Source organism: Cygnus atratus, chromosome 3 (assembly GCF_013377495.2).
Source record: "Cygnus atratus isolate AKBS03 ecotype Queensland, Australia chromosome 3, CAtr_DNAZoo_HiC_assembly, whole genome shotgun sequence".
NCBI classification, from domain to species: domain Eukaryota; kingdom Metazoa; phylum Chordata; class Aves; order Anseriformes; family Anatidae; genus Cygnus; species Cygnus atratus.
The window spans coordinates 88,529,677-88,556,037 of NC_066364.1; the positions used below are offsets into that span (position 1 = coordinate 88,529,677).

The 26,361-nt window shown below is 49.0% G+C and overlaps 1 protein-coding gene across 1 annotated transcript in view; it reads right to left on the bottom strand.

Annotated features, from left to right (window-relative positions):
• MDGA1 (MAM domain containing glycosylphosphatidylinositol anchor 1) overlaps positions 1-26,361 on the bottom strand; it is a 134,940-nt gene that overhangs the window by 8,716 nt on the left and 99,863 nt on the right. The window contains exons 11-14 of the mRNA XM_035560656.2: positions 19,785-19,962; positions 18,682-18,705; positions 11,629-11,781; positions 10,273-10,407 (exon numbers count right to left, since the gene is read on the bottom strand). Of these exons, the coding sequence (XP_035416549.1) occupies positions 10,273-10,407; positions 11,629-11,781; positions 18,682-18,705; positions 19,785-19,962 (490 nt within the window). The remainder of the gene's footprint in view (positions 1-10,272; positions 10,408-11,628; positions 11,782-18,681; positions 18,706-19,784; positions 19,963-26,361) is intronic.

A 26,361-nucleotide genomic window follows, 5' to 3' on the forward strand; every position in this document is an offset into this window, starting at 1 on the left:
CCCTGACATGGCAAAGCCAATTGCACAGACTGATCTATGGTCCATCACTGTCTGACCTGCCTGGCATGTTTATGAATGTTGGGATGGAGGGAACGGACCAGCAGAGAAGCAATAAAACTGCAAAAAGGCAAAGTGGACACGTGGCTGGCAACCTGAGGGTTACATGCTGGATGGAAAGGGACCTGGGGCATGCAGGCAGTGGGGTAAATGCAATGGCATGGTTGTGCCTACCTTATGTAATGAGGAGTGGAAGCGCTAACGGGAGGGGAGTGGGCAAGCTACAGCTACACCTCCTTCTCTCCAGGATATCCCCACCTGCCTGTGTGCATGGAGAGCAGATGGTGATATGGTAGGAGCAGACTTGCAGTGGAGCTACGCTTGAGTTCCTTTGCTCATTTGATCCACAGTCTAATTAGAGAAAGTGTTGGCACATAAAGATGAATGGTACAAGACATCCATTTCTGAAGCCGTGTGTACAAAGAAAAGTCCTGCCATCCCTCTTCATGGAAAATTCCCTCAGAGGTTGTTTGTGACCAGTAACAGGCTTTCCTACACGTGGACAAGAGGATGTGGATTAAGAAATTCAAAAACAGGAAAAAGAAATCTCTACACTCCACAAAGTCAAATTAATGCTGTCTCAGAAGAACAAAGGCCCATCTAATATGCAGCCAGAATAGAGCAGAGGGAGGGTCCAGAGTCTGGCATCTAAAAGACGAGAAGCAGGAGTCCTCAGGCATTTCGCCAACTCCACATCTGATTCATCATGCCATCTTGCTCAACAACACCCCTTTCCAGTACTTAAAACATGTTGCAGGGGATAACGTGGACAGGCTATGTCCTTCTGCACAGGACAGTTGGGGTGTTTCACTCCCAACCTCAAGCCCTGCTCCATTTCCACAAGCCCTGAATGCCACTTGGGCACCAGCTCTGCTCCTGGGTGCCAGCTCACCCTGCTGCTGCCACCCACCTGTGCCCAGCACCAGAGCCACCATAGCAATGTGCACATTGGCAGGAATAAAAAAAAAGCAGGAAACGAGCCACATCTGGAGCTGAACAAATCTCCAAACACCTGCATCCCTGTCTCTTGCCAAGCCCAGTGGGGAGAGAGTGTGCTCAGCTCACGGGGACCACGCAGCCTCCCCAGATCTTGCTCTTCCCAGCCTCAGCTGAGAGGACACAAACACTTTCCCAAAGAGGTGGTCATTGACCCACAGCAATGGGACTGGGCAGTCTCTTGGCTCGCTACCAACCCCGTGGGGGCTGTTGTCCCCATTCCTGCATGAAGGTGCTCCATCACGAGATGGAGATTCCCACAGGGGTTCATCCTGCCTTACTACTGCCCCCTCCATGCATCCCCCTCAGGAAATACCTTAAGCCCATAAGGGGAGGGATTTGCACTACAAGAAAAAACACATATTTGTCTGAAGTGTCTCCCATTGTACTATACCCCAGACCTGCCTTTATCCAGGGATCCTTGTAAAGGCTAAGGATGTGCATCCTCGGGGACCTCCCCATCTCTACAGCCTATGAAGGAGAGAGATGGACATAGCCCGGACATTTTGAGAGCAGAATTCTATTTCTAGTGATTGTTCCACCCCTTGTCCAGCCTGCCATTTTGCTTCTAGCAGAGATCCCCAATAAAAACCAACAACAACCAAACACACACAGGATGTAGCCTGCCAAAAGTCACAGAGCAGGAGGAGGTATGTCCTTCTCTAAATGCAGCTGTGCAGCCCTTCTTTCACCCATCCAGCTATGAGAATGGAGTGGAGAAGTCTATCATGTTTCCATAGCCACTGCTTCTACCTAGACAGCAGGAGCAGATAAACTAGACATACTGGACATTTGGATGAAATTCTTTTTTTTCTCTCTCTTTTTTTTTTCTTTTTTTTTTTTTTTCTTAAAAATAAAAAAAACCACACCAAACAAAACCTCATTGAAATTCTGTCAGGAGGGAAGATGTCCTAAAGGTACAAAGTGGCTGGTCAGGGAAAGCTGGCTGTGGCAGAGAGAGGGCACGTTTGATTTCAACAGGGTATGGGAAAAGGTAACCAAGGGGTAAGATCAGAGCTAGAAGCTCAGCAGGGTCACAGCTGCCTCTGCCTCAGTCAACACAGGGGAAGCCCCATGAACCCAGCACTGGAATGAATGCTGCTGCTTATCTCAGGCTCCCAGAAAGCAGGATGGGATGTGCCAGCTGGGATTTACCTGCAAAGCCCTGACTCCCTCCATGCAACATGGGCAGCAAAGCAGCCTGGCCCTGCTGTCTCTTTGGCCTTTAGTGTGGCCTTAATCCTCCCAAACACAGTATCATCTCTCCCTTAATTAAATGAGCAATTGTGGGACTATTGCTGCACTATTTATGGTGGGCATGTGGGGCAAAGGGATGGAAAACACATGAATTAACCCTTATGGGACACATGATGCAAAGCAAGGCTGATCCCAGCTTCAGCTGCTAGCAAAGCCACCGGCACTGGGGCTTGGTAAGTCTGGATGGGGCTCTTCTAGGGCCCAAAAGGAGGTCCGGAGGGTGGTTTGGTGGGGTCAGGCTCCTGGTTGTCCTGAGTAGAAGACAGACTGTGTTGGTCTTTATCAGACGTGCCAACCTTACTGTTCTTGTTGTGAGCAGGGCCAGGACCTGGCAGCCTGAATCCCTTACCACACTCATGGTGTTGAGCACCATAGATGAGATCTCCTGGTCGAGCACCATAGAGGAGAGCACCTAAATTCATCTCAAACCCCAGAACACACTGTCTAGATTACGGTCCTAAGGCCTTGCCGAGGACAGATGCCAGACCACAACTTCTCATTACATAGGCCAAGCATAAGGCAGGGTTTCAGACCTACTCTGGTGAGGTGTCTGTGAAGAACTACCCAAAGGCAGCAGGGCTGGCCAGCCCAGGGATTGGATCATTGTACATGCTCTGTGCCTCAGACAAGTGAGCTACAGCATCCTGTCTTTCTTCCCCTCAGACATTTTCTGGGACACAGCTGTCTGAAGGCAGCCAAACAGCTCCTTTCCTTTCACTGTTGCTGTATCTGGTGGTACCCAGAAGGAGACCTTAGCAAGAAGAGGTCGGCCTAAGGGAAAATGGAAGTACAAGGAGCATAGCACGAAGGATATGACGCGTAATTGACTTTTCCCACCAATTCTGCAGAATGAAGAAGCAGAGTGAACCAGAGTTGCTGTGAGGTCTGCCTGCTCCTTGCTCACCCTCTGTTTCGCGATATGCCCAGATGCCTCCAGGCAGACCCCTCTCTTCCCCCAGCTTTGATAACTGACCCTTTCCTCTCTGCCACCAGAGGCAGCTGGCCCCTCTGTGCAACTCTTGTTCCCAGCTCACGGGCTGAGAGCGCGCACTGTGCTCAGCTCTCTGACTAGCTGAAATGGAAGCCTGCTGCACAGACACTGCCAGGTTTAAAAGAGCACTTGCATCCCTTCTGCGGGCAGGCTTCACAAAGACCTTGGTCAGAGGGGAAGGAGCCTCTCAGAGCCCCCAGGATACAAGTGGTGTTGTGGGGAGGCTTCCTGACAAAACCCCTGCAGAAGCAGATTTACTTACACTGTCTCTTCTCTGTCCCTATTAACAGCCTATTTCCCCATCATCGCCCGGGAGCCAAGCACAGGGCAGCTGCACGTCTGCAGGGCTTGCAGCAGATGGGCTGTGTTAGTGCAGTGCCAAAGCAGGCAAGACAGCAGGGATGAGCAGCTGAGATCGAGTATTCTTCCTCTTGAACTGAAGACTCTGCTCAAAAGCTGCTCTCTGGCCTCCTCCTCTGTCTGACCCGAAGAGGGGGATGTTTAGGGCATGGGAAGTAGGGAGGATAGTGTCCTCTTCAGGCACTGTAAGAAGGCTGTTGAGCAGGCTGTGTTCCCAGCTTTGAGGTGGGATGGATTATTATAACCACAGACTCCCTTCCCATTTCATGCCTGGCTATAATTTCCCCCAAAAACTTACTGGGGAGAGGCTGAAATGGTGAGGCTCCCAACCAGGATGTGCAAACTCCAGCAGTTCAGGTGCTGGGGTGCCTGTCACCTCTGTGGAGCTCTCTTTGGGAGAGGCAGTCACTCCTGGAAGCAGTGGTGATGGCTGACACTTGTTGAACATTTTTGGATTTTCTGGGAAGCACTTCAATGCATGTCACACAATTAAGTCTTGCTGAAGTTCAAGAACAGGCTGGGATGGTTGCACAGGTAGTGCAAGATAGTTTTGTCCACTGCCCCCCAACTTTATCCAGTCAGAGCACCTGGGGGGTCTCTGGGGGTGCACCTGGAATGACCAGCTTCAGCCTCCACTTGTACAAGTATGAAACTAGGCACTGGAGATATAGTTGATGCTCCATGGAGAATGAAAGAGTGACCTGGAAGTGCTAACGAAGAATCCAGATAGGCACTTAGAGCTCCCATTTTCTCTTAAGCCTCTGTAATGCTTGTATCTAGTAATTTCAGAGTCTGAATAATTGATACAACACCTGATTGTTCAGGAGATGATCAGGTTGCAGTTTATCCTTACTCAGCTTTGCACATGGCTGCAGCTGCTGTGAGCCAACTCTGAATGGAAGATGCTTTGCTCAGAGCCTGGAGGAAGGGAAGGGGGATTGTAGCAGCTTCCCACACGACAAGTAACAGTGACTTAAATCAGGTAAGCAGGAGCAAAGATGATCTGTGAGGATTCAGGGCACCTGCAAATGAATTGGTGTCAGTGATCTGTGCCTGACATTCTCTCCAACAAATTCTGTATCAGGAGCATGGTTAGATCATGACTGGAAAATCAGCAGAAGTGGACTTCTGAAGAAGGCAACATTTCAGTGGCTATCTGCCCTGAGAACTTGATTCAGTGATGCACTGATGGGGCGGGGGGCAAGGAAAGGTGGGGATCGGTGCACACGGATTCGAGGTAATAGCAGAATGCCTGCATCAACACGAAGACACGCTGTTCATGGAATAAACAGGACATATAACAGCCAACACATATATGACTCCCTTTTCTCCCTCTCCAAGTCTTCTTCAGCTTTACACGTCAAGCTCTTTGGGCTAGGGACATGTCAGTCCCACATCTGTAAGCTGTGTCAAGCATACTGTCAGTGCTGTTTGTAAAGTAAACATCCAATCAAGCTGTAGACACCTGTTATTTACTGGGTTCCAGCAAGAGTAACTGAAGGGAGTTGTCTGCCCTTGGTTATGCAGGAACTTTGATTAGATGATATATTGGTCCCATCTGGCCTTAATAATCTTTAGATCTATGGCTTTAATCCAAAGCTCACTGAAGTCTTTAGAAAAGCAATGACTTCAACAGCCTTTGGTTCAGAGCCACTGTATTGAACCCACAGAGCTTGAATGACACTTTACAAATACGTAGTTACCTTGCCAGGTATTTATAATCCTTGCTCGTGATCATGGTATTTGACTAACTTCCAAAAGAACTGAGCAGATACTATCAGAAGAGACCACAGTCTATCCAAAGGGTCCATACCGTAGCCCACAGCAAGCTGCTTGACGACTGCACGGAACATTAGTTAAATACACATCTATTGATGGATGAATGAGTAAAGCCAAGAACCCATTTGAATAAGTGGAAAAAGAAAGGGTATAAAAAAATTGAATACATTTTTTCATCACAAATTGTTCACTTAGCTCTAACTGCAAGTTGTTTTCAAGAGCCTTGAGGGAAGTGAATCACACTCATTAGGAAAATCAGCCTCCCCTCAATCAATCCAGTGATGTAATCTCTACAGCGTAGAAATACTGCACTGGTCACAATGGCATGGATTTAATTAATTTTGCAGTCTTATATTAGGCAAACTTTGTATCTCCAGCACAATGCAGCTACCTCCAGGGTGGTACCTGTATAACTGCATGCGGTAGCATGGTGCTGTATGCCTAACCAACAGAATGCATTTATCCATGGGGTTTGGGTGGGAACGAGGGAGCTGAGATGTTGAATATTACAAAAAGGACTTCTTCATGGTTCAGGGCACTTTTACATTGACATAGCTAGTACTTGTCAATTTGTGTGACCTAACACCTCTCTTACTACTGCCACTTGTCAGAAACAAGAAGCAACCATGGCAGGTATCCCTGCAAATATTGTCCCCTATTGCATTCATCCACCACGACCTCTCAGACACACCTTTGCACTAGCTGCATTATTTGAGTCGAAGAAGTGAAGCAGCAATTCAGTTTGGCAGGCCTTCCTGTCTGCGTTTCCTGATCAGCAGGAGGGTGTCAGTGGTGACACCACCAGCCCACAAACCTATTACCCTGGTAAAACAGCTTATGGATTTCTTGAACTTGGATGCTGTGGCAAGTGGTGTGATCAGAGCTCATTGTTTCTACTGACTTGGAACTAAAATCCCTTTTAATCAGTCCCAAACACTGTTCCTCACAGTAGTTTACAATTTCACTGAAAGCTTCCCATCCTGATTATACACAGGCCAGGCTTAGCTGGTGTGATCAGATAGGGTCTGTATCAGCACTAAGCTGGAACAACAGCACCTGTAACTCTCCAGGTTTTGCATAGATCTTGGATGCATCTCAGAAAATAAGTTTCTTCTCTGATTTCTGGAAGTGGGACTTGCCAAGGTAAGTCTGTGGCACTGCTAGTGCAGATAAGAGGCTTGAACTACAAAACTGAAAACCAAGAGCAGGATCTTCAGACGTTGTGTTTAACCAGGCCTGGCTCTCGAAGCCCAGGACCTGCCAGTTTTACTAGGGGAAGCAGATGAACATTCCCAGCTTGGGAGACACCCCAGGGCAAGGAGGGGTCTTTGCCTTCTCCCCTTTCAGAAACCCCATGTTATAAGCCTCTGTGCAGTCATGAGTTCTTTAAAAGCACAGCAAAAATAGTTTGGAAAGGGTCTGCCAGTAAGCTCACAAATAAAAAGGAGGCTAAAAATTTGCTGTTTGGGTACACTCGATATCACTGCTAGCACATGGGTACCCCCTGCAAGCATCCCCCTAGTAGGCAGACTCTGGGAAGGGAGGAAAAGCCTGATGGCGGAAGCATGTGGGGATCTGTCCCCAGCTTCAAGGCTGACTCACCAGGCCAACTTGATAAAGAGTTGCACTTGATAACTGGTCACTGCCTGCTGTGGCTAGCTTCCTCTCCTGAAGGAAGGTGCAAAGCAAGCAATTCCTCATTTGACATAGCTGCACCTGCCACAAACAAGGCACCCTTGTTCTTGAATGTCTGATGGAAACCATATTTCTTTCTTTCTCCTCCTCCTGATTTTCTTGTTTGGGCTGGCAGGATTGTAGGGCAATGCGAATGCTTGCTCTGGAGGGGTGCAAAGGAAGGAAAAACGATGACCAAATAACTCCAGAAGAATGGGAATTGCCTCCAGGGAGCTCCCCTTCACCCTGCTCTCTCATCTGCTGCAAGATATTCAACATCATCCTGCTCTGCTAGCCGCTGAATATTTTATACCACGGCTACAAACGCTCCATTTATATTCTGTTTCTCTCTTTCGTCATATCTATTATAAACGAGTAGTGTCTGAAAACTCTCCCAGGGAAGATTTGCCTGGATGGCTATGGATATTTTATAGTCAAATTGTGAGAGTAAACCAGCTTTCAAGTTCTGTAGAGGGGGAAAAGGGTAATAAAAGGGTTATTAAAAAAATAAATAAATGTCGGGGTTTTATATGGCTTCCTTTCATAGTGACAGAGCTTCAGTTGGCTCCACGATGGAGCTGGAGCTGCTATGAGAGGCTTGAGCTGAGAGATGTCCTCTTGCTGGCACTGTTTGTCATCAGGAGCCATCTGATATGGCTGATTCAGCAGGGCTGGTCTTCTGGCTTGGTAGGACTGGGCTGACACTAGGTGGCACAGGGGTAAGGGATGGGTCTGCAGACACTGGGGACAGGTGGCTATATGGGAAGCGATATGGACGTGGCCCAGGGCGGTGGCCACCCCATCTTTGCCTTCATATCGACACTTACGTGATACAGGTAGGAGGCAAGGGTCTGTCCCTTCATTTGGCAGGAGTCCTAGCAAGGGGGGCTGTATCTGAGGGTGACTCTCCTCTTCTCCAGCCAGGGGCTAAAGAGGAAGGTGGCAACAAGCTGAAGAAGCTTGCTTTGCCCTCAGGCAGGCTGCCACTTCCACAGGGGGATCTCAGAGGACTTCAGCCACCAAGGGCGTCGAGATTGGCACCATCCAAACAAGCTAAAGGTTTCTAGCTGGATTTCACAACCTTCACACAAGCAAAACAAGCCAGGGAGTATCCAACATGCATTAGAAAGGCAGATTGAGCCATTAGACCTGCTGTTGGAACAGAGGGCGTCCCAAATGTGGGTTCATTCATGTGTGGATACAAGGGACTGAATTTCAAATTACAGATGGATATATTGTGGGTTTCCTAGACCAAAGCACATCTTCCATAGCCCAAGAGTAAAGAACTGTCCCTCATTTTTTTCTCCTTCATTCTGACTCTATCTAATCAGTCTAATTTTTAAATAATTTATTCGCTCTCGGCTCAGCAGCACCCACCCTGGAAAATCATCGCATAGTATTAAACAGTCTATTTACCTCAGACAAATTTAACAGCCCCTTTGTGCATCCAGGGGGAAATGGGAAACAGGCAGGGACAACAACATAAAGGAAAAATCAACTCATATAGAAGGCACCTGAAGCTGGGAAATACAAATAGCACTTGGCAGCTTCCCGAGGTCTTCAGCTTAACCGTATATTTTGCTCTGGGCAATTTGTGGATAAAGAAAATGGGTGAAGAGTTAAAATGTTAAAAGCCAAAAATCAGTCATGAATTGATTCCATAGCATGCCCAGTCCACACCGTCTCTGGACAAACCACGTGAATGCTGTCACACAAAGCTCTCTTCCAATACTTTTACTTTCCCAGTGAAATGAACTTGGAAATGGGATACACAGCTGTATTCCTAAAGGAAACAAAGCAAGAGGAGGTCTTCTCCCTTCACCTCTTTTTTCCTTGTCAGTCTCCCACTTCTCCCCATTGGTCCGTGCCACCCTTGATTGTAATCACAAATACCTAAATCCCTTACAAAAATGCCAGGACATGTGGGCATTAGGCAGCAAAGCCAACTGACCACAAAGGAAAATGGCAGAGAAAAGGGAATTTGCCAGCCAGCGTTAATGGCTGGATTCTGTCAGCTAAGCAAGCCCAGGAAAACTTGCTGTCAACCTCTACCGACAGTGCTCTGCCTGAGTAACCTGCCAGCATGAAGGCAGAGCAGAGCAGCCCATCTGCAGGAGAAATACAGGTATGTGGAAACACCTCTGACCTAGCAGAAAACACCTCTGACTGCAGAAAGCAAACACAGGTCCTCATAGCAAAGACAGAGATGGAGACCTGCTCGGTGAACCGCAATCCATCCCTTACCGCTGGCACCCACAGGGTCAGGGTTTCAGCCTAGCCCCCACCGAGACAAGAAGATTTTACAGCTTTAACTCTCTGCTCAGCCACACATGCACAGGGACGTGATGGCCGGACTCGGGAGTGTGCTCCCTCCCAATGCCATCCATGGTGCTGAGGCAGAGAGCTGTTAATTAACCCCGTTTATTGAAGGGCGGACACATTCCTGCCTGGGCCCTGATTTTTCAGTCAGGCTCCAGTCCAGCAGGTGATTAATAACCCAGCGTGCTGTGGGAAGAGTGCATCTATTATTCAAATTAATGAAATTATAATCAAGAGGTGACGAATTAGCAATTGCTCCTTGACTGGATATGGAAACTCATTAGTGTGCCAGGCACTTCCGTGGTGCTCGCTGCGCTCGTAGGCTTACGGTTGGAGAGGAAGGAGCCAGGGAGAGCAGGGAGCCCCTTGGCAGAGCTTTGCCCCGGCACATGCATCCTGACCATTCCAAAATAGCTGCGGCCACCACAGAGCCCTCCGGTCCCACAAAGTGCCTCCACCTCCTCTGACAACCCATTGTCTAGAGCAAGGTGGCTGTGGCCATGTGAGGGAGAAGCACATGAACGCGGCTGCAATGCTCTTTTTTTGTGGAAGGCAAGGGGGCCCTGTGCCAGAGAAGGCACGAACCAGAGGGGAAGGGGTGATGGTTGACTTCAGGAAACTGTCCCGAGGACAGGCTGCAGCAGGCACACAATCCTAGCACTGCTAAGCTGTGGGTAAGGGACAACCATCTGAAGACCATCCTGCTGCTTTGAGCACTGGAGCGAGTCTCCCACCCACCCAAATCGCTGGCTGCAGTCGTGGCTGGTGAAGCTGGGGCTGGAGGTCTTCCCCAACACCCTGATCCAGGCTGGGGCCACCCATTCCCAGACGGTACTCACCGATGTGCTTGCCGTACATGTGGTAGTAGAAGGAGACACAGTAGTACTTGGCCGTAATGTTGTAGAGGGGGCTGATCAGCCGGGCTTTGTCTCCCGTCACCCTGGGCCGAGATGCCTCGATGAACATGTAATAACCTACACAAGGAGAGGGAAAGGTGGGGAAAGGCAGCACACACTGCATCTCCTGCCCTGCAAGTGAGGGGATGCTGTAGGCTGGGAGACAACTCCTCCTCCGAGAGACATGGCCTTGCTCTTCCCATTCAATTGTGATCCCAGCCAGAAACATTCCTAGAATATCTGCAGGTGTTCTCCCTCCACCTGATGTATTTGGGGGAGAGCAGGAGAGATGGGCATCAGCAGACCCCATGTGAGTTCATGCAGCAGATGAGTCCCTTAACATGCATGCACACGTCTGTTTGGGGGCAAAATGAGCCTTGCTCCTGCAGCACAAGGAGCCCCAGAGCTGGCTGGCAAGAAGGAAAGCAGAAAGGGGATGGTGAAACCAATCCAGCCTAATTTCTCGGCCTCAAGCAGAAGGAGAGAGCATTCAATACATTTGGCCTAAACAATGTTGTTATCTAAAGAGAACAATACCAAAGTAGTTGCTAACAACCCAGGGAGGAATAGATTAGCTACTTAATTTGTTGGCATCATTTTCAATGCTGGATCAGGCTGGCATACTGAACACTAACGGAAAAAGCCATTTCCTTAGCTGGCCACTGGATGTTTCCCATTTTTTTCTGAGTTCAGAGAGTTGTGCTTGCATACAAATTTACTTTCCTTATTACAGAAAGGGAAAAGTAATATCCAGCTAAATCTGGAGCGTGTACCCCATGCACAGCTCGTGTGAGCAGTACATAACACCATTCTCCTCCAGCCAGGGGTGAGGCACCTGGTGAGTGTCACCTCCCCCAGCCTCATTCCTCATGCTGCTGTTTAATACTGAGGAGATCTGGTTACCCCACTGAAACCTTCTTTGAAGAAACAGTTGTCTAAAACCAGCAGGGTGATTTCTAGGTGTTAGAAATGTTCTCCTACTTGTTTATCCTTTTTTGACTTCAAAACAAGCATCAGACAGGACAAGGACATTAGGCAGTAGGCAATTAGCTGGTAACAAGAACTAATGCTCACACTATTCCCTTAAATAAAGTCGTGGGCGCTTTAATTGTGTGTTTAGTGCCAATCAGTAACATGCAAATTAACCGCCGGCTCCCTGCACCCTGCGCGGAGGAGAAGCGTGTGTGCGGAAAGCAGATCAGCGCTCCGCCGGCTCCCAGAGCCTCAGGACTCCAAAAGAGCAGTGGTGTGTGCCTCGCATCCACGGCTGAGCCAGAAGAAACCCAGAAGTGTGCCTACCCTCCGGTGTACCGCTGATGTCTGTGGGGGGCCCCGTGTTGACGGTGCGCTTGGGGTTCTGTGTCAGGGCGTTCTGCCGCGTCCAGTCAAAGTTGTCCATCTTGTCCTGCACGAAGCCACAGATCTTCTCGTCCTCGAAGCGGCAGGTGTTATCTGCAGGGAAGGACAGGGGATGGTCAGCTGCATCTTCTCAAACCTCCTCCCCGAGGCTGCCTGGCTGCTTGAGGAGGGCACACGCCGCTGCTGCAGCACCGCTGAGGCTCTGTGTCGAGCTGAGCACAGATGGGCAGCCCCTGGCCCCAGGAGGAGGCTGGAAAGGAATATTTCCATGATTAGTGTGATTATGGAAGGGTTAGTCCAGGCTGATGGATGCAATGATCTGGCAAAATAGAGTAAGGCTAATAGGACTACAGAGAAAGAGACGGTCTGCTGGGAGGTCTCAGGGAGCAGACGTAGAGGAGGGTAAAAATGGTAAGAGGAGCACAGAAGGCAAACAGGCCACAATGGCTTTTAAACCAGAACAACTTGATGGTAGAATAATTTCCCCAGGAGAAAGGAGAAAGGAGAAAGTGCGAGACAATGACCCCCACTTTGTTCTATGTATTACACTAAACTATGGCACACATGAAAAAATCAGCTGTGGAGAAGAGGTCAGCTCAGTGCTACAAATGTGTCATTTAGCTACAGCACATTCAATTTATACCAGCTAAGAGACACGTTTGCTATTGCACCTTATGCTGGTTCCCCTAACAAAATAAGTTATGCAGGCAAAGGGTTTTTATGTAGGATCAGCCACGTGTGCAAAAGGGCTTCCTCCTACTGCTACCACAAGACAGTCACACCTTATGGCAATATTATAAGACAGGTGAAAAATCTGGGACATAGGCATGATCCAATATAGACTTAAAAAGAATGGTGCGAACTGGGCTTGACCAGACTGAAGATGGTCTTTTGTCTAACCTTTGTGGTGAAAAGGTATTTCCTGAGCCACAAAACCAAAGGCAAACGACAAGCCTTGCACTGCTAATATGGTTGGAGAAGGACAGGGAAAACAGGCAGAAAAGAAAGAGAAAATAAGTCCAAGATTGGTTATGAAAATTGCTCTGTGTTTTTGAAAGATCCATGGACAGAAATCAGAACTGGGGAATGAGCTGAGAGTGGGATCTTACAGCTTATAAGTGGTGCAGACACAGCAAGCACAGATCTCTACCTTCTATCTTTATATTAGAGCCAAGAGTTTGTGCTATGAAACTGGAAGATAAGGTAACTAAAATCCATTAAAGAATGCGCAGAAGAGAAAACCATGTTCTTGCTGAGGTCTTAATATTTGTTAGAAAGCTCATCCATGGCATGACGATGCATGATTCATCTCCTTGGGGTTTACCCCCACACTGTTCCTGCTATCATGGCCAGATGAAGAGAAGCCTGAATGCCTGCCTGGGCTCCTACATTCCTCTGTCCTCAGTGGTGGTTTGCTCTGATTCCTGAGCAGGATGCCTCAGGCTTTCTGTTTGAGCATGGGTGACTCTAGCAGGACATGTAGGACAGAGCAGGGTTGGCAACCTATGTGCTGGGTGCCAATGATGGGACGGGGAAGGGAAGTTTCCTCCAAGACCAGGGTGAAAATCTTGAGACATGGTATGTTGTGATGGTGGAGCTTCTCACACCTACCATGCACCCCAAAAACTGCCTTCTTGTACCAGAGAGAAGAGACCAGCCATGAAATGAACAGCACCTTGACTCTGAGATGCTACACCTCCCAGCTCCTCCCTCACAGCTAAAGCCCCCCCAGTTTGTGAAAGAAAACTTCTGTCTGCCACACAGACATCAAAAGCATGCAGACTCCTGTGGTAGGGACCCTGGGGCTCTGTGTTATTGTTCCCCCTTTTGCCTAGCTCCCCCACCAAAGCAGCCAGAACAGAGGAGGCAGCGTCCTCCCACGGCCCATGAAATGGCTGGACACTGCTGCAAACCAAGGGCTTGGTTCATGGATCAGGGCAGCTGGTTTTTCTTCTAGCTCAGCAGGAAACACTGCTCCCGCGAGCTGAGCACAGCCATAGGGAGCTTGGCTGGGCTGTCCACTTAACTGCTGATTAACCCTGGCTAAGTGCTTTCCGTTCAATCCGCTCATTTCTAATTAGCATCCTAATCCAAATTAGCCGCTGCTCCACAGTGCACTGCTGGGCACTGGGGGCCACGTGGCGGCTGGAGCTGCAGGCAGGATCGGATGGGGCAGACGCCTGCAGGGGCTGAAGCCCGGCAATAAAACAGGCCAGAGGGGCTCTATCATCCCCAGCACAAGGAGACGGAGGGGGAAAAGGGTGAGAAAACAGCTTCTAAGGGTCCTTCCCCAGCCCTCGTGGCTGAGAGGAGGGCGCTCGTGGCTGTAGCAGGCACCCGCTACAGGTCCTCGGAGGAGGCGCTGGAGCCCACAGGCTTTCTGATATTGCTGGGGTGGTCCAGCACCCCTGGCTTGTCTCTGTTAGACTGAAAACAAACATTTGTGTGGCTCCAGCTTACAGGATGCTGGCTGCAGTTAGTAGACACAAGTTTTCTCTTGCAATGGCATTAGTTGACACAGCAGAATCCACTGTGACTGTCCTTTTGCAATCAAAGGTTGTGGGACAGGGAGGGTTTGCACCTCTGACCCTGTTGTGCTTGTGGACCTTCAGAGGAGGAAGGTAACATCTTTCCCCAGCACAAAATTCTCTTAACAGGGAATATCAGATAGAAAGCAGAGCTGAAATATGTAACACAGAGGCCAGACCAGCAACTGACTGAGAGAGAGCAAACCCACAAAGAAAAAAATACAGAAACCAAAGGAGAGGTAGGCTAGGGAGAAAGCCCAAGTCAAGGTGGAGATCTGAGAGAGGATGATCAAAAGACTCAGCGTGGGGAGAGAGAAAAAACAGATCTCTGCAAGACAAAAGGAGAGTGTTCTTGGCTTACAAGTGCCAGATGATGGCCTGCTGTATAAGAAGTCCCACACACCCATGGGAAGAGGACCTGAAAGCTTGAAGATGGTAGGAAGAGGCTGCTCTTACTGCTGCATGTGGGACACCTGTCACAGGACAAGACATAGTATGCTATGGACTCCTAGCTCCTTGAATGCCAAATCAGGGCCCTGACTCCATCCTCTCCTCTCACTCAGATGCAGCCATTTCCAGAAGGCAATGCTTCCAGTAGAGAGACCAAAGTGGAGGAGGACCCTGGGCACCACAGCAGGATCAGGCTTACTTGCAACACCTTTTGCTGTGTGGGAGTTTAATTACAGCATGTTGCCTCTGCTTGGCTTGGGATCTCAAGGCACTTTGCAACAGCTAATGAACAAGGCTTCTCAATATCTCCAGGAAGCAGCAATGCCTCTCTTTATATATCTCTTGCTTTACACATGGGGAAACAGATGCACAAAAATACAGGCAGACACATTTAAGGTCACAGCAGGTAGTTCTAAAGCTGGAAACAGAACCCAGGTGTTCTGACTCCTGGTCCTTTGGTTTAAAACAAACCACAGGGAGGCAGAAGCTCTGCTGTTTCTCCAGGCTAGAAGTGGAGATGCCCAGAATGACTTGGGTATGTTCGGTGTGGTTTGGGACACAACCAGTATGTCACCTCTGGATGGTATCAGCAATGCTGACTGGGAGAAAACTGGCAGATCCATCTGAAAAGCAAACCTTTCAATGACCTGCTGTGTCTCAGAGGCCACAGCAGTGATCTAACTGCTGACCTTGTCTGTGTGAAGCAAACCTTCTTTCAGGCTCACACCATCTGCCAGGGATCCTGGCTCAGCACCACAGAGCAAAGGAACCTTCCTGTTTAAAAATTAAACAGGGGCTTTAAATATTGAACACAGAAGTTGTTCTCTGGATTGTTAGAGGCGAGGTGGAAGTAGCAAGGGAGCTGGTTCCTCAAAGGCTGGAGTTAGTGCTGTCTTCGCCAAACAGATTTCCTTGGCAGGCTTTGCAGTGGCAGCAGCTCAAAGTGCAGAGATGTTTGCTCCTGGTTACAGACACCTCCCTGCATTCCCAAGGGAGAGACCCTCAGCCACAGCTATTAGCATTTCTCATTGCTTTACCTTCTTGAGAAACATAATGGAGGTTTTCATTTCAAGTCCTTAGGGGGAAGCCATTCCTGGCCCTGAAATTCTGACTGCCAGATGAATGCATACAAAAAATAATAATATGATCCTAACTGCAAACTATGGGTGAATAGCAGATGGAAGCTCATTCGAATAAAATTGCTTTCATCATTTAGCTGTGCTCTGACAGCTGAAACTGGCTTGGAGCACAGGGGACCACGATCCGAGCCTCAGCTCTGTTACAGACCCTCAGTGTGACCCACAGCCCGTCACTGGAGATCACTTTTCCAACTAGAATATGAAGACAATGCAAACTGGATAGTGACCTCAAAGTACTCTGGGATTTAAGAAGCAGCATGTAACAAAATTTTCCTTGATAAGTTTCTAAAGCATTTATAACCAGTAATGGAAGAAAGCTTCACCACACAATAGCTGTTTGGGTCACACTAGAACACTGTGCTTTAATATCCCCATCTACCACACTGGGATAATATGGCCTGTACAATCCTATTTGCCATTGTGATACAAGGAACTGGTGGCACTGCAGTGTTTGGGTTAGAAAGTGAAGGCTATGTCCAAATGAAATTGCAGGGTCAGGGTAAGAAGGACAGAACAGATTCTCCAGCACTGGAATTTAGACATGACATTAAAATGATCAGTTATCCTAAGATATATTAAAGACAATACCTTAGAAATATGATAACACCAAGAAAGTTTTTTAAGATAAATTCTGGTTTCTAGAACCAGATGAACTGATTTTTAAGAGTTATTCAGTCTTACTGCTAACCTTTAGGTAAGTGAAATTTTCAGTGTCTTTTGTTCACTCCCTCTGGTTTTAGATTGCTTCTGCTTTATAACCCTAGCACCTGGCTATGTAACCATGGCACATGCATGCCTGCCCCAGTGCCATTAACATCTTATTAGGCTGGGAGAGAAAGTACATGAAGAAATAATTGTATTAAGTGACTCTCAGAGTTTGTAAATTAATCACCATTGTGCATGCCCTTGGATCAGGCTGCCAGAGGCATTAATCATCCAATCTTTGCCTTTCAGTTGAGAGCTCTCAATGTTTGCTCCCAGAATTTGGCTGGGCAGCCTAGTGTGAGGATACCTTTGCAATCCTCTCCCAACCCCTTCCCCTGGGGCTGGTGGTAGGAAGGGAAGTGGTGGGAAAAAGTGGCAGTAGCAAGGCTTTCCATGATGCTGAGCTGAGAGGCTGGCAACTGAGCCATGGCCCAGAGACAGAGCTATGAGGCTTTGCACTCATATTTGCAATGGTAGCAGGTCTGAAAGGAAGGGGCATCTCTGAAAACAAGTGTGGTGGATACAGTTTTAAGGCAGTCAATCTCAAGGCGTGAACTCAGAGGCAAGACCCTAATGACTGGCCCAGCAGTCCCAATGTTCAGCACAGGCTGGATAACATATTGAGGAGAAACCTTAAGTGCTGGGTTTACTGCATGAAAAGAGAAACGTAGCTGAGTACTCCTCTGCCATGCACAAATTTCATGTAACTTTCTCGTCTCAGTCAAGCTGCCAAAGCAATCCCAGATGAGCAGTCTGAAGGCTCAGCTTACAAAGACCCCAAGGAAATTGACACAATTAGACTGAAGTTGCCCTGGCATTATCAGCGATATATGCAGTGTAAAAGCAAGTGGCAAAAGGCCAGATTTTGTCACTTCCTCCAGCGAGTCAGGATGCTCACCTACTCCAGCAAGTGCTGAAGGACACACTCTGGAGTGGATCGCTGGCAATACGTTCAGGGTTTCCAAGTGAGTTCCCTCTGGAGAATGTTAGAGGAGGATCAGAAAGTGGGGAAAAGCAAAGAAAAGAGAACCAGAAACTACAGCTACAAATTCCCTCTGTCTCTGTGAGAAGCTCCTGCTCTCAGGTAGGGTATGGTGCATCAAATCATCCTCAGAGAGTGAACAAATGCCTCATGGCTGCCCTAACAAGATAATCCTGCTCCCAATTTCCTGGTTATTACTGCCCAGTCCCACCTCCTCTTGCCCATTGGTATTCTGCAGCACATCAGTAACACTTGCCTGCCTATACACATACTACCTAACATGACTGAATGCCGTTTCAGCTTCTTTTCATTTTACTCAGCAGCTGGAAATGGGAAAAAAAAGAACAGTTACATGGAATGAGCTCTGTGGAACACCAGCAAGGAATCTGCCCATCTCTACCCAAGAGTTTTGCCTGGGCTTATATCCAGCAATCAAAGCACGGGAACTTTGTTTCATCCCCTGGAGGTCACTCCACCACTACTTATAGCATGCTAGAAATCCTCTTCTATGCTCAATGGAAACCATCGTGTTCTTGTTAAAGACCACCATTCTGAGATGTTGTGTATTCTGCTCTTAAAATCAATGGGAGCTCTTGGTGCTCACTAAGGATGGGCCTGCATCTAAATGTCAGGCTGTCTTGGCAGGAATGACTGGAAGGTAAATGAGCAAGTAAACAGAGATGACACTGGAGGGGAAGAAGATAGGAACCAGGCTCAAAGAGTTTGCGAGAGGAACTAGATCTGAGCTGGAGACTGCTCCATACCAGCCTGCAGAGGTGTCAAGCAGCTCTTGACAATCCCTTTCCAATCAAGAAGAACAATCAAGAAGAACATGGGGATTATAGACATTAAATGCAGATATTTTGGAGGACATAGAATATTCTGTTTACTCGATGCAGATTGCTAATATTAGGGGAAAGGTGGGTTCAATTTCACAGCCTACCCAGTCACAGAGATATCAGGTGTAAATGGGAGGTATGTCTCTGGCATATGTCTTTGTGATAACTCAAGGTACAAAAAAAAATGGCATTACTTATTGGAAGCATTATTACTGTACGAAATTTCATGCTTTTTTGGGGAAAAACATTTTTGCAAAGTCAGTGCTGTTTTCCAGCTTGCCTGATCTGCTGGAGCACTTGACTAACATGCATTACATTCAGAACATAAATACAAAGGTCTTGTTGCTTACCCGTTGGGTTGGGATAGTTGATTGCTGGAAAAGAAAATGGAAAAACAGCAAGTCAGAACAGCTTGTACTCCCTCAAATCACAAATTACAATCAAAGCCTGAAAATAAAACAAACACATCAAGAAAGGTCATAGATGTACAAATCTCCTAAAATCACCCCTGCAAAACAGCAGTGTTTGGTGTCTGCCTTGGTGATGGAACAAGCTGCTGGCTCACTGATCCAAGCAGCAACAAATCTGAAGAAGAAAATCCCACCTAAGTGGTGATCATGGGACTGCACAGGGGAACTGTTCTGGTATCCCAAGCAGTTTCTTTCTGGAGCACCCACTGGCAGCTAAAGCTTGGTATCTGTGAGGGACGTCAAAGTAGTTTGAGATGCTGTGGAAGTCTGAAACAAGTATCTTAGAAATACTTGATGTGGAGTGACTCCCCAGGACAAGAGGGTTCTGTGAAATCAGGCAAACATAGCAGGAAGGGGCTCTCTACTTTCTGCTAAAATACAGGTCCAGAGGGGAATCAAGACATCATCTTGATCTCACAAGGTTGTGAGAATGGGGTGAGCTGTGAGCTGTTGGGATACTGGTCAACGTCTATCAACGTGATGATCTGGGATTCAGGGCGTTGGACAGAGCTACAGGATTAGTAGTTGCTGGTTAGGAAAGGACATGAATTCTTTCAGATCTAGAAAGAAAGAAGCCCCTTGAAATCCTCTTACTTTTATGGGCATGTGGCTAATATATAACATCCACTGGCTATCCTCTAAAATACACCGCTGAGCTACAGGAAACTGCAGGACGGCCTGACTGGGGATTGGGGTTTTGGTGCTCTCCTGCCCACAGAGTGCAGAGCATTTGTTGGAGCCGCTGAGTGAAGAACGAGTAGAGATTTATCCTCAGAGGTCTCTATCTGGTTCTCTGCATTGAAGGCGGCAGCCAAAATGTGGCCTTGCGTGGCTGCACCATGCCATCAAACCTTTATACAGCACACAGATCCACCCGAGGGTCACAGGAGACAATGTGTACACATGCCCGTGTCCATAGGCCTGACCCACTGCCAGAGGCTCAGGCCTGATCTTGTAGCCAGGGCCGAGGAGGAGACACCTACGTTCCATGTACCGGATGATGCGGGCAGCCATGTCCCCAGCCCCAAAGCTGGTGATGGGCGTCAGGCGAACTTCGTAGCTCTGAGGCACTTTCAGGTTGGGCAAGATGTGCTCCAGCAGCAGGCCCTTCTCCATCTTCTGCACAGGAATGAAGGTTTGGATGGTGCTTCTCTGAGCCAGCTGCATTGAAAGAGAACACAGTGTCACGATGATCCTGAAATTAAAAACCTGAGAGGTCCTATTCGCCATCCAACACCTAGTTTCTTCCCTTCGTATACAGGCAAGTACACCTGGTCTGTCAGAGAGTTCATCATGCCGAGTTGGGTTAAAATTCCCTGCCCTGGTACAGAGCATTGGTCAGGAACTTGAGCTTTCACCGAAGAGAAGCATCCAGGTCCTTCTGACTGGGAGTACTACTTGAACTCCGGGCCTGGAGCAACTCCATGTCCAGACCAATGGCTCCGAGAGGGGAGAAATGAACCCGACCCACCTGCATCAGTGCACTAAGGTCTTGCGCTTGCTGCAGCATGGCATTTTGCCAAGATACCCAAGTCACTGCTGCAGCATTCATTCATTTGCTGCCTGGGCCCCGTGGCATTTCATGTGGTGCCTCACTGGGACCTGTCTGCTGCCATGTTTCCTCATCACCTTTTCATAGGATCCACCTTTAAATCCTAACCATCACTGCCTCTGCAGACCAGAGCAAGGTGTCTAGTTCAAATCAGTGATCCTTTGCAGTCACCAACAGGCTCCCTCTTTCTCCAAAGCCCATCGAGGAAGGAGACGAGCCATGCTAGCTGAACCTTACTAGATGTTTGGTGTGCTAAGGCAGCAAGGATGTTTCAAGAAAAATATGGGAAAAATATCCTTGTCAAAATCAACACCACTGAAAATGACGAATTATGTGTCAGCAAAACTTCCCTGCCACAGTCATGCTTGCTTGGCGGGGGAAGGACAAGAACAAAGATTGCATTGTAAAGATACAGTTCCCTGCCTGTTGTTGTGCAGTGCCTAGATCCCTGTGGCAAGATTTGGTCTGGCTGTGTTGTTGAGGCACTGGTCCTAGTAATAAGACCTCTGGTAGGACTTTCCATGGCCCTATCTTCAGTTCCCAGACACTCGGCCTTCCACTGGTATATCCTCTAGGCTGACAGGTTTAATTGCAAAGGCATTTCTTCAGATAGCTGGGCCCAGGGATCATCATTAAGTCTGCAGTTATGGGACTGAAGCAGGGATGCAGGGAGGAAGGTTTACAGCAAATCCATCAGTTTGGAGAGTGTGAGGCAAGACTACAGAGTGAGGGCATGGCAGGAGTGGAGGCCGTCAGCAAGGCAGGGCAGGGGAGGGATGCAGGCAGAGCACCTAGGAACAGCTAGCGCATGCAATCCCATCTCTGCCTGCCTCCAGCCCTACCATACGTGACTCTAAGTTCAAACTGAGAAGAAATGACTGCCTCTGAAGAGTTCACAGTGCCAGAGCCCCGTTCTTTTCCAGCATGGAAAAAGGACTCACTCAGGACCCACCACCTCACTTGAGCTGATCTACTCACAGGATGGATGGAGCTCCCAAGTGAAGGGCAGGGCTGGACCAGATCCTGTCATGGTACTCCAGGGTCCCCTGGAGACCTGTGGTTGCTTGTGGTTCTCACAGTGAACAGCAGCTTTGTACCTGCCTTAAACAAATCGGGATGCAAGTTGCTAGAGGAACTGCTTTTGGCACCCTCCTCCCCTGGCAAAAAGGGGCCAGAGGACTGGGAACTACTTCGGTGCCTTCCCCCATCACTGTCCCTCCCTGGGATCAGTCCCAGTGGACAGGAGCAGGGCAGTGCCTCAGGGAACCAAGCGTGAACTTGGCACCGGGATACTGTCAGGATCCATTCGCATCAACAACGCCCCATCTGCACGCACGCAGGCTGGGTGCTGATCCAACTGGCATGCCTACCGCCCAGCCCTTCCATCTGCCAGCCTGCTGCACTGCTGCTCTGCCAAGCAAGAGCGGAGCCGGCTCTCGGCAGCTCCAATCTCACCTGGGATTGTTAGCACCAGATCCCCAATTACCTGGGAGGTGAGGAGGGGGCACAAGCTAGAATTAGGGGGCTGGAGTGGTATGGCTCCTGGCATGGGGCTTTTGGGGAGCAGAGCAGGACCAGGGGGCTGGCAGCACCTCCTCCTTGCAGACTGCCTCGAGGCCTGGGCGCTGGGAAGGCAGCCAGCAAATAGGAGGGGGTCAGAAGCCATTTCCCTCGTCTAGACATAACCTTTAGAAGAGAAACAAAATGGAGAATCGAAGAGAAGCCTGAGGGTGAGGTTCAGACAGTGCAAATTCCTCCTCAGCTGGGAGTTATGTGGAATTTGGGTATCTGAAGCCTCTGGGAGCAAAGTGAAATCACGTACTCTCCCACATCACCTAACTCAGGACACTGAGAAATCAGCCTCCAGTCCGGACTGCAAAACTCTAGGTTCCCCAGTCAAGTCTATCTGCAGGGGCACGTGGGTTTAATCAAATAAATACCTGGCTGCCGCATAGGTTTGGCTCTAAATCAGAAAAGAAAAACTGCACCTATGTCCCCATGGGTTGCAACTGTCCTGCTCCCAGGTGAGACTTGTATCTCCAGGCAATGGGCAAGGCACAGCTGGTGCACTGGACACACCTCCTCTAGGCGCATAGGAGGAAAGATTTGTGAAGGCAGAGAGAGAGAACAGACTGGAGCTCAGCACAGTTTAAAAGGCATGAAATCAGTGCAAGAGGGAACAAGGGCAAAGCTCCAGCCAGCTGCTCGCCCTGCGTGTGCAGAGCTGGTGTGGGCTTGCAGTGACTAGTACAGGTCCAGTAGAGAGCAACGTTAGGGCCAAGGGCTGGCGCTGCCTCCCCCTCCCCAAACACCCTTTGCTTCCCTGACTGCCAGCAGCAGAGCTGCGTGCATCAGTCCAGCTGGAACCCATTTTCAATCCTTTGCTCCAATCTCCCACTGCTGCTCTTCTACCATGCTGCCCTGGTATCTTCTTCCTTCCATCCCCTCTGCAGCCTCTTTCCTCCTGGTCACGCTGGCCCAGTCCTCCAACTTAATGCGGTGCAGTTAATAAAGCAGAGGCAGGCACAGAGGATGGTGAAACGCTGGCCACCTTATTAGAGATGCTGAAGCGTCTGTAGAGGATCTCACACACCAAGCTCGTTCATCACCAGCCTCAGGATGCTGCCAGCAGGGCCAGAACAAGAGCACAGCACAACGCACAGCTTCATTTCTGCCTCCACCTCCTCCCATTTCAAATAATGAGAGGGAGGGGATGGGAAGAGAAAAAACAAACAAACCCACACTGTTTCTACCAGCTGGCTGTGAATATCACACAGGATGCAGAGGTGGGAATGCTCTTGCACCACGGGTTTGCTAGAAACACCTTACAAAAGACAAAATAAGCCCCAGGTGGGGCATATGTATTCACACAAACAGTATGCAAGCTGTCCCTTTCCCCGTCACTTGTAAGCAATATTGGCAACCAAGGGAGAGCACGCACAAACACTCACATGTGTACTTAGCCGTCAAGCCTCCCAGAATTGCAGACTAGGTCTGACCATTCTCATTTCTCACCATCACACCCTGTTGGCAGGTCTTGTCCACCCAGTCCCCTGACTTATCCTGTGAACTGGTTTGTGATCCACAGAGAGGGCTTGTGCCACTGTGGTCCCCTGAGCTGGCTTACAGTCCAGGAACACACAGCAAGAGCCTCAGAGAGAAAAGCGAGGTGCAACACTACCTCTGCCACCACATTTTGTTCCCAGCTGGGACACCGTCTCAGCAGAAAGGTCCAAAGTACGGCACCACCATGCCTAGGCTTTCTGTTTATTAAAGGAACAAAGAATGTCGTTTTCAGACTGAGTGACATTTAAGCCAGGTATGTAACAGCTAGCAGATATAATAAAGCCTAAGCATATTAACAAACACATCCATCAATAGTTAATGTTGCACTGCTGCTCAACAAGCCACACCACGGATTCACAAGAGCACGATCACCCACATGTGCTGGGACTTGGTGCGGCCGGAGCAGCCATGCACATGCTCTCACAGCCTGCTGCACTCTAAGCAGCTGCACGCTTGTTTAGGGAAGAAACTGAAATCAGAAAGGAAACCTGTTTCAGCATGGGGCCCTGGGGAATCGTTGCAAACACCAGCTAGAAAAATGTACACTAAAATCGTGCAGATTCCCCAGCAAGCAGATCAGAGCAAAGGAGACGCTTGGCAGGCATCCTGCTTCCCAGCACTGCTCTTCACTCCTGCTGATCTCTCCTTATTTTTCCCCCTTTTTCAACAGCTCTGCTCAGCACACAAGCTCTGCTCTCCAGCATCTTCTCTCAAAATCCTTTCTCCACACACTCACCCTCTCTCCCGTCTTTCCTCTGCCTCCTTCCAGTTCCCGTGGCTGCTCCTTCGTTCAGCACCAACGAGAAGGGGTGGCCGCCTGCCCACTGGTGCTCTCACCCCCAGCTAACTGCAGGCGTGGGGAGCTGGGGAACCCCCTGGCTCCCATCCCCAGCCACGTGGGCTGAAGGCAGAGGAGATGGACACATAAAGGTGGGCCGGGGTGACCTGGCAGTCTCACACCAGCTCTCATTTTCACTCCCTGTGCATCTCCACAGGGGAGCACAACAGACAAGCGCAGTGTCCGGCATGCATGCACATGCCCCCACCACACACCTCCTTGCTCAGCTGTGAGCATCAGGTGGCTTTTGTACTTGCTCTGCAGTGGCAATTTGGCTGCTGCACGTGGAGGTAGCAGGAGTGAGCAGGGCTGTCTTGAACCCACTGCCCTGGTGAGCGGGCGTGCATCAACCAGAGTCTGTGAGGTGCCTCAGTGTGCAGGAAGCACAGGCGTCCCTTCCAAGGGGAGCACCTCACCAGGAACAATCACACCACTGGTTTTAACACGATAACACTAGCAGCACTTGTGGTCTTCAACTGGTGACAGCCAGGAAAGATGCTCCCAGACACCCTGTCCTTGGGACTGGAAGGGATTGAGCTTTTTTATGGTGCTGGTGGCAACTCCTGAGATGAATGTGGGACTCTGCAATGCAAAGCACCACGCTACTACAGCAGACATGCCTTGCCCTCAATTTCTGCACCAACTGCACCTCCAGAGCTACAGAATCCCTTGTAGAGAGGTAACTTTAAAGAGTTTAGATGCCACAGGCTTCTCAAGATTTGGAAAAAAAAAAAAAAAAAAAAAAGGAAAAAAGGAAAAGGTGATGACAGGATTTATGAATTTACGATTACAGTGTCAAAGACTGAGCAAATTGCCCAAAGGCCAGACCCACAGGAGCATTTGCAGGTGCTCCATTTGCCTTGAAACGAACAGAAGTTGGGCTGGGACAATGAGCAGAGTTGTCCCCACACAGAGCTTCTCGCATTAAGGTATTTAATCCTCCAGTGGCTACTGCTAGAGAAGGAGAATCCAGGAGATTAGGTCCATGGGTGAAAATAACATCATAGCAAATTCCTTGGGAACAGAGAAATTAAAAATGCTCAAAAACAGAGGCATGAGGAAGGCGGAGACAGGGAATTTAGGAACTTCTCCTGGACATGAAGCTGCAGGATTTTCCACTGATCCTTCACTCCCACTTCTTCCCATTCACTTTCTGGCACACAGCAGTGGATTGAGAATCTGGTCTTTGACATCACCTTGGCACCACAGGACAGAGCAGAGGAAGACGGGTTTTCTTTGATGTTACATTTGGACACTAGGGATTTGATTCTTGCTCTCTGTATTTTGGCAGAGGGATAAAACCCCTCTGCACTGGCAACATCCTCCTATCTTCCAGGAGTTTAGGAAAGGGAACAGCATAGCCAACTTCAGGGACTCAGCAGGGGAGGTACAGTGCTGGCTCACAGAGTCCAGTCCCCTGGCACTACAGGGGCTACTTCTGCTCATTTGTTTTATGAACATATCACATCCCATCTTAAAAGCCGTTCCCATTTGGCCTGCTCCTCCAGCTGGATGGCTGTTCCAGGGCCTGACCACCCTAATGATCTCATTTCCAGCCTGAATTTATTCACAGGCAGCTTGCACCCAGTTGATCTTGTGACAGTATTGTCCTTTAGCTTAAATGGCCCTTTTCCCTCCCTGCTGCTTGACCCTCTGTTGTTTTCATAGACAGCAATCACACCCCCCTTCACCCTTTGCTTTGCTAGGCTAAACAAGCAGAGCACTCTGTGCTTCCTCTTATAACACACTGTCACTTTCCCTGATCTACTCTATAATCCTTTTCTGCACGATCCCACTCACTGGGTATCCCAGCCCTGCATATAGGATGCAGTTGCTCCACTCCACCTTCCCTGGAGGTACCTCGGGCTTCACGTAGGAGTGCATTTGCCCTTTCTCACACCTGCCTCTTACCAGCAGCCCCCTGCAGTCAGCTCATTCACCCACATCATGCCTCCACGTCAGTCATTTCCCACTGATGAGCTCCCAGATTGTAGCAGATTCCTCTGCTAGCACTTCCCACATTCACAACCTTGCATTTGTATTTGTACTGCTGCATTTCATCCCACCTGACCCACTCAAGTAGGTTTCAGTCTCCCAGATCTTC